Below are 15,133 nucleotides of genomic sequence, written 5' to 3'. Positions count from 1 at the left end.
TTCTTATACCTGTTCTTTTTTAAAATGTATATTTTGGCTTTTTTGTTTCTTTTTGGCTAACTCTGGATTTGACCATCTTATTAAGAGTGTGAATTAAGTGTGATTATACTTACCAGTAGCCACAATTTTTTTTAATGAAACAATTACGGGTGTTTGGTTAGTCTGTGCTTGAAATTTAGCCTCTTTACTATTGCAAGTATGCACCATAGCAAACCGCGTCCACCTGTAGTGTATTTCACCATAAATGGATTCAAGCAAAACGCTCTTCTTTGTCAGTTAATAATGATTTATTATTTCTGTAAATAACATCCTAAAAGTGCTATAAACTTTAAATTGACCTTTTTAATGCTATGAAAATGTCAGTAATTACAGTGATAATTATCAATATCTATATCCTATGGTAACATTCAAGTAATCCTCACATGATAAAAAAATTAAAGATAGATTTTATGTTTACACTACAAAATATTCACATAACTAAAAACAGTTTATTTAAAAATGATATTTTAAACTCCTTTCCAAATGTGTGAGAACAGCTGTATTTCACTTACATATTATGTTTTTATTACAGATGTTTGGCATCATGTTCATATATGACTATGTGAATCAGTCATCATCAATTACTTATTCATTCATTCATTTAAACAAATTCTCCTGAGAATTATTCATGCCAGACACTAGCCATTACCTCCAAAGGAAGTGACTGTTATGGTTAAAGGTTAACTTATCCATGCATTTGCACAAAACATATCCATTGTTCTGTCACATCTTCAGGTTATTTAAATGACCACGATGCTGTCACCAAGGCAATCCAAGAAGCTCGGCAGATGAAGGAGCAACTTCGGCGGGAACAACAGGTGCTTGATGGGAAGGTGGCTGTTGTGAATAGTCTAGGTCTCAATAACTGCCGGACAGAAAAGGTTAGTTCATAATAACTGATTTTCCAAACATAACTTAAATTGCCTGAACGCTTTTCTTCTTTTTTATCTTTTCAACCTTCTCATCAGCTCAGAATCATGGTTCTCCTCCCTTTTCTTCTTCTGTCAATGCAGAAATCTCCATGTCCATTCTAATCAAAGCCAGTCAAAATTGGCAGGGTTATAATTATCTTGTGTCCGTCTTCAAACTTTATTGACAATTAATATCTCCTTTTCTGCCATCTGTTTGTATTAACATGAAATGGCATTTGTGATAAGTCTAAGTGAAAGTTTTACTTTACCCAGATGCTTAACTTGTGTTTGGGGATGAGCTGGATTTGAAAATGCTGAATCTTCTTTAACCAGCCTAAGCTTGGATGATACCCATGCTTATAGTCTAAGTATCTAGGATCATGAGCTTGTCATATGTTTCTAATGTAAAGCACTGTGCAAATTTTAGGTGACTGCACGATTAGAAAAGTTGACTGTATTATAAAACAAAATGTGATTTTTAAAACTTGGACATTTCAGCTCTTTTGTCTAAACTAGATTGTATTTTATTCAGAAAAATATAAATTATAGAAAGCTTGCAGTGATATGCGTCTTTTGGTAAGGTTTGATATGTTTAGAATTGAAATGTTAAAGTGTTATTGAGTCTCCTTTAAACCATTCTCTAGTTATATAAATACAATAAATAAAAGGGAAAAATTGATCAGCTACTTAGCAATAACTTGAGAGTTAATCATCATGGGAAACATGAGTCCAATAGTATTGTACAGAATGAGCCGTTTGCTACTTTGGATAGCTTTCTGGTTTCCCAGGTTTTATAATCTCTAAAATGTATAATCCCCAAGAAGTTGGCAATCTGCATAGTGAAGGTGAAGTGTATGTATGATCCTATCACAACCACACTTTTTTTCCTGGTCCAAACATGGGTCAAAAAGTTGAATTCTCTTCTGTTTCTGAAGGGGAGAGCAAAAGATGGGTCAGTATATCATCCCTTACAGTCTCACAACATATGAAGACATTGGTGCGGCAAGAAGGGCACAAATTTTTTCTAGCTCAGCGCCAGAAGGGAAGGGGGAAAGCCAAGTGACAGCTCTGAGAAGGAATGATAGCATGCATAAAGGAATTTCTATTCAAATATTTAAACATTCTTGAAAGGATGCTTGAACAGAAATTCCTTTTTTTTTTCCTGCTTCCCATGTAGGAATGAGTTTAACACTCAGCCAGATGCTAATGCAAAGTGACTCAAGCTATTCCTCGCAAGCATAGCTAAATTGCCGTTATTTGTTAAGCGCATTGAATTCAGCTGTGGATACAGCAGTTGCAGTTGGTTGCATTCAGCAAGCATCTGTACCTTTCTTTTTTTTTTTTTTTTTTTTAATCCTCCAAAGCAGAGACAACTCTACCTATATCCCCCACCTCCTCCCCTGTGCTGGCTGGGAATTGTCAAGTGACAACCGACCAAATCCTTTTGGACAGGAAGCCTTCATCCTAAATTCTATATACTTGCAAAACAGGCCTTGTGGTTGGATCAGGGAGCCCATTAAAAGCACTTTGATGGTATGGAAATTCATCTTCATGAAGCTCCTAGGCCCCTAAGCAGCATGCTGGTTAGCTCTGGTTACAGATCAGTCATTCACATCGGAGGGCAATAATTGTACGGACGGCTTGTAAGGCAATGGAAGTACATAAAATAATCCCGGGCCCTCCACCATGGTACTGCGAGTTAATCTTCTCTAATACAGATCAGCTGTTGTTCTAACACATGACTTTATCCCGGCTCCAGTGACTCCGTCAGTCTTTTGATTAAGTAACGGGAGTGGAACCATCTGCATTCACTTTATTCCATAGTTGTCCATGGTTAGGGGACCTCATTTCCACTTCTTGTTCCACCTCCACCATCATACTTTATTTTATTTCTCTGATTAGCACTTCCTCTTTGAGGTACAGGAGTCAGCGTTGCCTCTGTTGAAAGCTACTGCTTTCAGTTTTCCTCTTTTGCAGAATTATAATAACTTTTTTAAAAAAGACTATTTTTGAAGTAATACCTGCCAACATCTGCTGGCCAGTTAAGATGTCTTTGTTCTCAAGAAGGTTATCATTCCCAAATCTCTTAACCATATACTTTCAATGCAGTCATGTTATATCTTCAGTTAAAGTCTTATATTTTATAGGTTTTTAAGTGAAAATCTTAAAATATGAATGTGAGCAGTTCCATTATTGCAATAATATGACAAACTCTTGTAATGTGTAGGTAACCCTTTTCAGCAGGATCCAAACTAATTCACCCCTTATGTTACCCTTGACACCTGAGAATGAAACTGAGCTAATTGCAGCTCTCTTAGAAGCAGGTATTACTATGCTTGCCTTTACTTGTTGGACTAGCTTGGGTGTCACTTCTATAATATCAATGATTGATATATATCTGTGCAACTCATGGGAATGAGATGATGTCAGATTTATATATTTTAATTAGTAATTATTCAACATTCACACCTACTATGTATTAGGGATGGTGCTGTGTACTTGAGGTACTGCACTGAATAAGAAAATATGCCCTCTGCCTTTATAGTGTTTAGAGTTGATATCAAATTATTTTGATCATTAATCATGATGTATTTATGTTTGTAGGTCTTCCTATGGGAATTGAATAAAGACCCCATATTGCTTAGCATATTAGATTGGTTATATGCCTGAGCTGACAAAGGTGGATGCTTGTTCTTCCACATAAAGGACATCACTATATATATTGTGTATTTCTCTAGTACCTACCTTTTTATAGATGTTTATAACCATCCAACTTTAGTCATGTCAAAGCGTAGGTAGATTAGTAATCGGTTTGACATTTCCTTTTGTAGTTCTTAATGAAAGACAAACAGAATATAGGATAACTTCCTTTTATAGTTTGCATTATTATCTTCTTATATCATTTGAATTACAAAGGAGATTTTTTTCTCTCTAAAACAATACTTCCAATTTTCATAACCCAGAAAATAAAAGGAGTGAATATGACAATAGGAGATAAGAAGATAGAAAGAAGCTGGGAGAAAGGAAAGGGGGAAAGAAATTTAGCCTGATGCTTTCCATTAGCAAAAGGTGATAGCATAACCTGATATTCAGGTAATTGGAATCCTGTATCAGAGATCTGGTTTTTTGAGTACACAAACCTTAACTTTTCTTCACATTTTCGAATGACTAATATGGTTGTCCCAACTAGAAGTCTTAATTCTGAAAAGCTGCAATTGCACAGTGAAAACCATTAGAGGTGAGAAGAAAGGGGTGCGTGTATTCTGGTAACATGTACGAAAACACGCAATGAAAGTCATTTTTACTGAAACACATTTTAATTGAAGACTTCTAAAAGATTTTTTACTTCTTAACTTTTCTTGGAAGTGTTTCAACATACTCAAGAACTGTGTGTGTCAGGTTTCTTGGAAACTCTGGGACAAAGTGTTATTTATAATTGTCATCTCTGGTTAATTATAGCCTGATTGTATATTCAAATAATGTTATCTTTTTACCACACAGCTCTGTTACAGATTAGTGTTATGGATGAATACATAAGCCTCTTAGGTAGAAAGACTCAGAAAGAAGACCCTTATACATTTGTTTTATAAAAAATACCCACTTTGCTTCATTAATATCCAAATGGCAGTTTTAACCATATATTCAACTGCATACTCAGATTCTGACTTTGAGTTTGAAGGTATCCATTACCTAATAGGCAATCTCACCAGGCAATGCAAGTGTAATGGAGACCCAGTGCTCTGAACTGAAATAAAGAATACTGTATACCAGAAGTTTCTCTGCCCTTTTCTCTCGCCCCCCCAATGTTGTTATCTTAGAAAGATAAGACTTATGCTATAATATCAGTAAGAAATGTATTTAAACTTTCAGTCAACATAGTAAACATGATACTCACCTCCTCCCACAACTACATCAAAGTTACAACTAAACCACTGAACAACCATCATTCCGAACCACCTGAAATCGAGCTGAATGGAAGTTCTATAACTAGGGAATGAGAGAAGCCACATCAAGGCTGGTAGGAAGGGCAGAAATGTGAAAGGGTCTGGTCCCATATCTACATGTGGTGGATAAAAATTGGGAGAGATATTTGGGCTGTGATGGTCTCCCCTAGGGGAGCAAGGGGTCCCAGCCCCACACCAGGCACCCCAGCCCAGGGTTCCATTGCCAGGAAGAGAAGTTCTCATACTTCTGGCTGTAAAAACAAGCAGTGATTGAGGCTGAGGGAGATGGAGGCTTCTAGGGTTTCAGGGAGTTCCTCATAAAGGGCCCAAGAATGAACATACTCAGATTCATTCCCTCTGAGCTCCAGTATGGGGAGCAGCAGCTTGAAAGGCACCAGAGGCCTATGGGGAGGAACGGGAATGTCGAGCATCAGGGAAAGTACTGAGGGACAGATATCTCCAGGAAGAAGAGTTGGCAGAGGCTATTGTTTCTTTACTGAACCCTCGCCACACTGAGGCAGCAGGCAGGCACCAAATCCAAGCCTCCTTCAACCTGGCTATCGCTGTTTAACCTATCTGGTGATTCCCTGAGGCCCTGCGCCAATCAACTTTCAGGCCTACCCAAGATGCTTCCAGTGGCTTTCCTATACAAACTGCCTGTTTTGGCTCATGCTTTAGATTTTTCTAACATCTTTCAAACAAGCAACATCTGGCCTCAGCAAGCCTTGTACCTCTTGCTAACTGGCCCCAGCCCTGGCACAAGCAGCAGCTGGCCTTGGTTTGCAGCTTAGCCTTGCTTGGGCACCTCCAAGCCCAGCACAAGTAGCAGCTATCTTCAGATCACTTTTGTAGCTCTTGTTGGGTGGCCTCAGACAGAACACACACAGCAGCTGACAATGCCCTGCACATCCTGGGAGGCCTCAGAGATAGCAAACACAGTGGAAAGATTAGACCATGCCAGATCATTACCACCCAACCACTTCCAGAAGTAACACACTCAAGGGGTAGACTAATTGTGCCCCAGAGCTCTACTAAAGTAGGTCTTGCTCTGTGGTGTGGGCCCATGCACAGCTGATTCTCCAAGATGGTAGGAGGTCAATAATTGATGGTTGCAGCCTGTGCTTGCAGCTGATTGGCCTGGGGATAAATTCATCCCATTGACATGCCAAGAGAAATTAAGGCTCAACCACAAGAGAGTGTACATGGTCCACATGGTGGTGTACTTCAAATGCCCAGCTTGGGTGATAGGGAGGGCTGTGTCATTGGACCCTACAAGACACCTACTACATTAGGCCATTCTACCAAGCCTGAGAGATGTAGCAGCTCTACCTAATATATAGAAACAAACACATGGAGGCTGGCAAAATAAGGAGACAAGGAAACATGTCCCAAATGAAAGAACAGAAGAAGACTCCAGCAAAAGAACTAACGAAGACAGAGACAAGCAATGTAGATGCAGAGTTCAAAACTCTGGGTATAAGGATCTCAATGAATTTAATGAGAACCTCAACAGCAAAAAAAAAAGGAACAGTCATAAATGAAGCATACACTAACTGAAATGAAGAATAATTTTTGGGACTCAACAGTACAGTAGATGAAGCTGAGAATCAAATGAGCAATTTGTAATATAAGGAAGCCAAACACACCCAATAAGAACAGGAAAAAGGAAAAAATCCCCCCAGATATAAATACTGTACAGAGCCTCTGAGATAACTTCAAGTGTACTAACATTTGCTTAATGTGGGTGCCTGAAGGAGAGGAGAGAGAACAAGAAATTGAAGACCTATTTTTAAACTGATGACAGAAAATGTCCCTAAATTGGTGAAGGAAATAGGAATACAAGTCTAGGAAGTGCAGAGTCTCAAACAAGATGAACCCAAAGAAGCCCACACCAAGACACATAATAATTAAAATGCCAAAGGTTAAACACAAAGAGAGAATCTTAAAAGCATCATGAGAAAAGCAGTTAGTTACCTACAAGGCAGCTCCCATAAGACTTCCAGCTGATTTCTCAACAGAAACTTTGCAGGCTAGAAGGTATTTACAAAAAATACTCAAAGTGATAAAAAGTAGGACCTGCAACCAAGATTACTTTGCCTGGCAAAGTTATCATTTAGAATCAAAGGACAGATAAAGAGCTTTCTAGGCAAGAAAAAGCTAAAGGAGTTCATGATCACCAAGCCAGTAGTATATGAAATGTTAAAGGGTCTTCTTTAAGAGGAGGAAAAAAAGATAAAAAACATAAACAATAAATGGTAATAAATAGATATCTATCAACAATTGAACCTAAAAACAAAATAAATGAACAAACTTAACAGAGGAAGACAAATAGATAGAGAACCTCTTGACAGTTTCCAGATGTGAGGGGGTTTAGGGGATTGGGTGAAAAAAATGAAGGCATTAAGAATAACAAATTGGTTGTTACAGAATTGTAATGGAGGTGAAAAGTACAGCATAGGGAATAGAGTCAATAATATTCTAATTACTATGTGTGGTGTCAGATGGATGTGAGATATATTGGGATGATCACTTAGTAAGTTATGTAATGTCTAATCACTAGGGTATACCCCTGAATCTAATATAATAATTTATATTAACTGTAATTGAAAATAAAAAATGATAACTTTTTAAAATGAAATGTGTTTCATTACATGTATCAGGAAATCTAAATAGAGTAGCTTCAACAAGCATTATGTTTAAGCATATAATGAAGTAAGGAGCAGAAGGTTGGTCATGTTAGTTTATCAGGTCAGTGATATCAGGGTTGAAATCTCTGTGATTTTTTTAGTTTTCCTGTAGGGCCACAAAATGTTGTTGCACCTACAATTATCCCATGAAGGTAAACAGTTCCAGGAAGGGGAACTAATTTTCTCTTTGCTAAATTCAGTCGTTATTCACATAAGGATGTTTTTCATTCCTCCTTCATTCACATAGGCATGTTAATTTCATAGGGATGTTTTACTGCACCCTGCAAGCTGACTTCCACAGACCTTTCCTTTGGGTAGTGCTAGATCACATGCACATCTTTAAAACAATACTGGATAAAGGAAGAGAAATAGCTTTTAAGTTGATCATGAATCATTTTCTGGAACTGAATGAGAGATCTTATTCTATCCTTCCTTAAATGAAGGGATATTTAAGATCAAAGATTATATTGGCAAGAAAGAAAAAAAAAAGGACCAGAGTGGCTACTGGTTAAGAAAAGGCCATGTGAGTCACAGCTGCATTAGAAAAATTAGATCAAAGCTCTCAAAACTGCCTAGTTTTTATTAATTTATATTTGTTGTCATCTACCTAACTACTTTTCCTCTTCCACTATGACATGTTTAGGGTCTTCCTTATAACTTTCCTGTGGTTCATAAAGAATTATATATAAGCATGTCCAAAAGAAAACATTGCTTGGTAACAGGTTGAATTGATACGTGGTATTCACACACATGCTCTCTACCTGTTAAGGCCAACTTCTGTATTGCTTTTCTGATATGAAGCAGATGTCACTCACAAAAACAAATGTGCAAATGTGTGCATACATTTCGTAAGGTAGAGAATTTATTCACTAAACATTAATTGACTCCGGTGTGCCTGAACTTTTAAACACTCACACAAGCTATGAATGCATCAATAGCTACAACATAGAATAGCTAGAAAAATGTCTTACTTTTTCTTTTGAGGTTCAGTGAAACTTCTTTGCACATTTCCATAGAATAAGATGAAAATTTGGTGAATGACATGTATATTGTAGATTATAATTTGCTCAGTAATGACATCAGTGTTTCTGTTCAGCCATCAGTCATATTCACGAGAAGCCTTACCACAGACTATATACCTAGATTGATTTGTAAATAAAGGTGACTCTTCATTACCCTGGCACTTGGAAACTCTTCAATTACAATCTCCGCTTTCCTGCCATTGTCATCTCTGTTCTTTCCTTCTAACAGAGTGCCAAACATGAAATGACAGTGACCAATGTTGACTTAATGTGGATGTTTAATAATGGAAAAAGTGTGTCAGTCCCAGCATTAGTTACAAATGGCAGTAAGTGTATCGGATGGCAGCCCTGTAATAATTTTACATCCATCATTCTTTCCTGATGCTTCGCTGGCCATCTGATGGATGGGGGCCAGCAGTGTTAACTCTTCAGACACTGATACAGCGTATCTAGTTCTAGTTCAGCGTTACCTAGCCCATGCTCCTTCCCTTAGATAAGGAGGAGGCACATGAGGAATTGTGAACTACAGGTTTCGCTTTGAAAAGGGAGAATATGAAGAGTTTCAGACCCCTGCATTCAATGGAAGAGCCCACAATTAATTAATGATGTATAAATTGCTTTTATATATGTTGCCTTGGCATGAGTGTGTGTGTGCATGTTAAAAAAAAGTCCCTAAACTTTTAAAGCCACTGACTAGAATTTCCCTAGGAACAAATTAAAATAACAAAAATGATTGGCATTTTATCTTTATAAAAGTGAATATATATATATATATATAATTTTTTAATTTCTACATATTATTATTTATGTGGTGACTTTAAAAGCTGCACAAAATCTGGTATTGAATATTTGTCTTTTATTATTAGAGTCTTTCTACATTGCAAATTTATATAAATGGATGGGGAACTGCTTTCTAGGCAACTGATTATTTAAAAATCTAGAGCAGCTTCTTACATGCAAGTTGGCATTTGATTCTTAGGTTTTCTTTTCTTTTGTTTTTCATTCATAAAACCTTCTTAATTCTGAGGGTCTTAGCTAGGGAACACTTCTTATGGGACAGGAAGGGAGAGGAAAACCCCTCAGTGAATATTATCAGCACAGAGCAGCCAGTTCTGAAAGCCCAGGACAAAAAGGCAAACAGGTATTATGTCATCACCCATCCGTCACTCTATGTGTCAGCCTTTCAATAATTCCAATCGACATTCTCGACAGGCTGGTGCAAGTTAAAGGGGCTGTTTGTTTCTAGAAATTGAGTATAGGCTGTCTATAGTCTTTTGTTCCAGATGGGGCTTTTTTCTGTGTCTTTTCATTTCTTTCTTTTCTTTTGGGGCATATTTAATTGAAATACATGCCGAGATTGTAGACTGCAGAGATCAGAGCTGTTTTCGTCCAGCAGTGGTAACTATGCATTAAACATTTTGATTTGTTTGAGCTTGAAGTTTAGTCCTTTTTTTGCCATTTGCTTCATGGAGTTTGTGTATATTTACAGCCTCTGCATTTAATGGCCACATGCCTTATTTTCACAGATGGCCAGTGGAAGACTTTTTCTTTCTTTTAGTATAGCCTGCTTTCAGTTTTGCTACATTTGTCACAGTGCCACTACTTGCAGCTAGCAAGTGCCCACGCTTGGTGGGGAGCAATTATGGTGTGAGTTTTTAAGGAGCTTTTTAAAGGTTTTTTTTTTTTCAGTAAACTTTTTATGGTTTAATGTTCAAGCCTAGAAAAGCTGTGCATGTTTTCAAACAGAGAGTCTTGCGTCCCTTACATCATTCTGGTGGAGAGGCTCTGCGGGATGGTTCGGGATAACGGGACGCATCAGGCATGCCAGCGTGGGCTTTCAGACAGACAGACACCCACAGGCCTCTCTGAGGACTGAAACCATCTATTCATTTCAAGATCCAAGGAAATGCTTACAATAGTATTCTTTCTTTTTAAATTTTTATTGAGTTTATTGGGGTGACATTGGTTAATAAAACCATATGGTTTCAGGTGTACCGCTCTGTGATGCATCATCTGCACACTGTCTTGTGCTCACCACCGAAAGTCAAGTCTCCTTCCATCACCACCTATCCTTCCTTTGCCCTCCTCTGCCTGCCTCCACCCCTTTTCCTCTGGTAGGCCATATACAAAGCCAGTGTGAAAACACTATGTAGAGAAGAATATAAATAATCTAGATATTTTTAAAGTATATTGTCATGGTAGATAGATATAAGACTAGAAGAAGAAGAAACAATAGTTATGCAAAAGTGAGGGGGTTGTAAATTTGCATAGATGACCCCGCATTTCCAGTCTTTCTAAATTTTCCGTAAGTAAAACAGGAATCACCTTTGCTGTTGGACTGGAATTCTTACTTTTTAAAACGTGGTGTCTTAAGAATGGCCTTTCCCTCTCTTTTCCCTTGCTCCCTTCCTCATCCTGCAGATTATTTATTTTGCACCCCACCATTTTCAGTGCTTTCCCATTAAATTTAAATCTTGTGTCTACTGTAATATAAGGAGAACAGTATGCTTACATTTGCTTTAAAATTTTAAAAATAGGCTCTGGCTGCTGTAGCTCAATGGATTGAGCGTCGGCCTGTGAGCCAAGTGTCGCTGATTCAATTCCCAGTCAGGGCACATGACTAGGTTGCACGTCAGGTCCCCATTTGGGGGCATGAGTGAGAGGCAACCACACAGTGATGTTTCTCTCCCTCTTTCTCCTTTCCCCTCTCTCTGAAAATAAAATAAATAAACAAATAAATAATTTTTTTTAATTTTAAAAATACCCTGAGATTTCAGAAGATGACAGGAATTCAAGTGGTAGATGGGTTTGTAAACCAAGGTCTTCTGCCTAGAACTCAGTCTCTGTTCTAATGGACCAATGGGCCAGGCTGGAAAAGTTCACAGAAGTCACCTAGTGCCTGTTTGGGTAACTTGTGCTCCTGTATTGGTCATGTGTATTATTTAGTGTGTTCTTTTTTGAGTCTTTATCACAAAAATTTCATTTAAGCAATTTCATTTAAGTGTCTCCACAGTTTGTATATCTTTTTTCCCAATTCTTTATTTTTCCTGTTTCTGCTCCCTTTCTAGGTTTTCCTTGCTTTGCCATGCACCAGCCCCTTTGCCAGAGAATGAGCTAGAAAAACAAAAAGAATATGTTCAATTGTACTTATTTTTCATTTTGTAGCCGCTCTGATAAAATGTGAAATTTTAGCATTCATTAAAATGAGATTTAAATACTTGTTTTAATCTACACTTTCTCTCCCTTCCTCTAACAGTACCACGGATAATTGAAAAGTGAACTGTAACCCTGATGTGCCTGCTCGTATTTGTCAGACCCAGCATTTCTGAACCAAACCATGATTCTTTAAAATACTCTAATTATATTTATTTAACTGAGACAACTACTGGCTCCTGAGGCTGCATTTGTGAAGAATGCTGACAGTTGTATAGTTTTTATTCCACAAAAAGGAAAAATAAAAGAGAATAATTCTATACATAACTCAGTTAACGAGTTACCCATTGTTTATAGAACAATTATCATCAGACAACATTCCAGTTCTGTGTTTCCATCTGTGCAGCCCTCCCACCGACTGCACACCCAGTGCATGTTGTGAATTCCGGGATTCGTCTCTGCTAGCCCCCCGTTTCTCTTCCATTCATTCTTCTGATTTGACTCCATGTGCATAGTATCTATAGCTGCCCTTGGCTGAAATAACATCAAAGTCATTTGTAGGCTATAGTTGAACACTGACCCCACATACAGATATTTGAAACCTCAGGTCTGACTGTTTCCCTCCTGCCTTCTCTTCCACATGTACCCACCGTAAGTGCCATCACAACAAATAAACAAGGTCCAGTGTTTTACCAGGACAGTATCCATATCTACCTTTTTGTGAGTGATCTGTTTTCTGCAGATTCTTAGAGTGGCTTTTTTGGGCATCGTACAACCTTCCCCCATGGCTTCTCCTCCAGGGCACTGGTTTCCTTGTTTAAGGACTGAATTAGAATGTTGAATTTGGGCATATACCTGTTTCTATTACAAAATGCCTGAATCTGTAAATCTGATTACTGTTAGACAATCTCTTCATAAAATATATTTCAATAACCATAGTTTTAAAATAATTTAAATTATCTTTCTTGAATTTAAGAGAATGGTTGTATAATTCTCAATTAAAAATGGAGTGCCTTTAAATTTTGAAACTTAATTAACAACTTTTTGAGCAAATTATCATTTATGGATAGAGAAAATATATCAAGTTGGACATAGAATTGCAGATTAGGTTTGTAAGAAAATAAAAAGGATCTTTAATTCAACTTGATATCTGACATTGGATTAACTCTTCGGTATCTCTAATATTCCAATACTTGAAAACCTCCAGGGGAACAAAATTTTTCACATCCCAAGGCAAGCCCATTCAATGGATAGATAGCTCTGACTATTGGAGAACTCTTCCTTCAGTGGTTCATTGTCCTTCACCAGGTAACTTACAATAACTGGTCAGTGTTCAGTTCCTTGCCTACATATGGCCAAATTCTATCTCTTTTCCACAAGTAACGGGACTTATTGTTTTTAAACATGGAGAGTCTTAAGATATTTAAAGATAGCTATTTTGATCTCCTCTTTCCACTCCATTCAACTCTCTTTCAGGATGCTGTGCAATTTCTGCATCGTGACAACAGGATATTGGTAGGAATATATTCCAAAGCTGAGTTTAAGTCCAGAACATTGTGGCCATTGAGTTTTTCTGGCCTGCATTCCAATTCCTGTAGGGACAAAAAACTGAGGTTATTATACCACTGTTTTTCTTAATGAACCCATACTTGCTTCTTGTTATCACCACATCCTCTACTAAGTGCTCTTAGGTAATCCTCATAACCATCAGCTCTGTCTTTTCTGGAACATACAGTAAGTGACATTGGTCCTCACATCTCTTTCTTCATTCATGAAAATCAGATTTAGTTATTTGTCATCAACTTTCTAATATTTCTCCCACTTTAAAATCCATTCCTTAGAAGTCATAAATAGGGATTCTATTTTACCCACATCATTTTAGTATCTTGGAAAGTTATTCATGTGTATTAAGACTTGAATTTATAGAAACTGTGTGTTTCCTTCAAAACCATTCCATTTACCTTCAACTTCATAATACTTCTTAGGAAAATTGATCTGCCAATACATTTCAATTGTATCATTTTGCCCAATGAAATTAAGATTCAAAGAAATTTAGCTTGACTTACGCTTCAAGAAATACTTCATGAAGCTGGCAACCAAATTTCATAACAGGAAATTGATGGTGGAATCATATTATGGCTTCTACTTCATGCTTTTTCCACCAGAAGAATCTAGTGAAATTTAGAAGGGAGAAAAATCAGAATTAGAGAAGGCTGATTTTGTAAATGATTAGACCCGAGGATACTTAAGGACCTTTCCAACTTCTTAGCGCATCTATCCCTGTGATTCTCTGATGGAGAAAATAAATGGAAAAATATTCCTAAAGAACACCAGATTTCAGAGTACCGAAGTGTCTGGTAGTATATTAATGGATACATTAACATTTGACCAGAGTAAAGTTAGTGAAAGATTTCTTCAACTTGCATTATTGTCGATATTAGAGAGAAATGCGTGTGTATGTGTGTGTGTGTGTGTGTGTGTGTGAGAGAGAGAGAGAGAGAGAGAGAGTATGTGTACATATTTTATGTAATTTATATACAATTTACAAGAAAGCCTTTTCTTCCATTTGTGCTGTTAGATTATGTGGCTGGGTTATTAATTTTTAGAAAATGGTGATCTTAATAAGCAATGGTGAAAAGGAGAGGTTGAGGGGTAGACACATGCATTGTTTCTGTGTATTTTACTTAAGCTGATGAAAAAAACTCTCCAACTAATAAATTGTTATGACACTTTAAATAATCTTTCATCCTCTTTGGTGGTCTGTGAGATTCACATAAATGGAGGGTTAAAAACCTTTTTTGTTTCTTTGTTCTTTCCATGTCACTTGTATAGAAGGAGACCATAAAAAAAAGTGCAGTCAGAAGGGGTTTAACTGTTACTGAGTCAACATTTGACAGTCACACTCTGTTTTGTCATTTCATGCATGTGCTTTTTATTTCAGGGATGTCCATTATGATAGCTGATCCATAACCCATCTCTCCCTTTGTGTATGTGTGTCTGGTGGGGAGCAAAGCTCATCACTTATACAAATCCCAATTTCAAGGAGTGAAAGAGGAACCATCTACTGATGAACTGTTTAATTCAGGCTTAGGTATAAGGAAATATCTACTGCTTTTAAAGTACAGTTCGTGTGGTTTTCTGTGTGTGTTGACTGCTCTATTAAATATTAACAAAAGATGTACATTTCAGCCTTCACAAACAGTAAACTTTTAGATGTGTTCTGTTTAAGCTGAAGTAATTGGAATAGGAGAGATTTTCAAATTAAGTATCTAGTAGACTTATATTATGGAGCTGTACATCAGCATGCCTGAGCATCAAATGGAAAGTTTAGAAAAAGATTAAATATATTGTTGTAGATGGTGGACAAGAAGAAAAAG

At 37.2% G+C, this 15,133-nt stretch overlaps 1 protein-coding gene across 3 annotated transcripts in view; it reads left to right on the top strand.

The window, feature by feature from the left end:
• The window catches only part of SOX5 (SRY-box transcription factor 5), a 941,468-nt gene that overhangs the window by 905,621 nt on the left and 20,714 nt on the right, over positions 1–15,133 (top strand). For all 3 annotated transcript variants that reach the window (XM_090275485.1, XM_090275487.1, XM_090275488.1), the window contains one exon: positions 775–920. In XM_090275485.1, coding sequence (XP_090131611.1) covers positions 775–920 — 146 coding nt within the window. The remainder of the gene's footprint in view (positions 1–774; positions 921–15,133) is intronic.

The sequence above is a fragment of the Furipterus horrens genome, unplaced genomic scaffold (assembly GCF_987537825.1).
Source record: "Furipterus horrens unplaced genomic scaffold, mFurHor1.1.pri manual_scaffold_4, whole genome shotgun sequence".
In the NCBI taxonomy this organism is placed as follows: Eukaryota; Metazoa; Chordata; class Mammalia; order Chiroptera; family Furipteridae; genus Furipterus; species Furipterus horrens.
The sequence above is the reverse complement of the archived record's forward strand: the minus strand, read 5'-3'. Positions and strand labels throughout refer to the sequence as shown.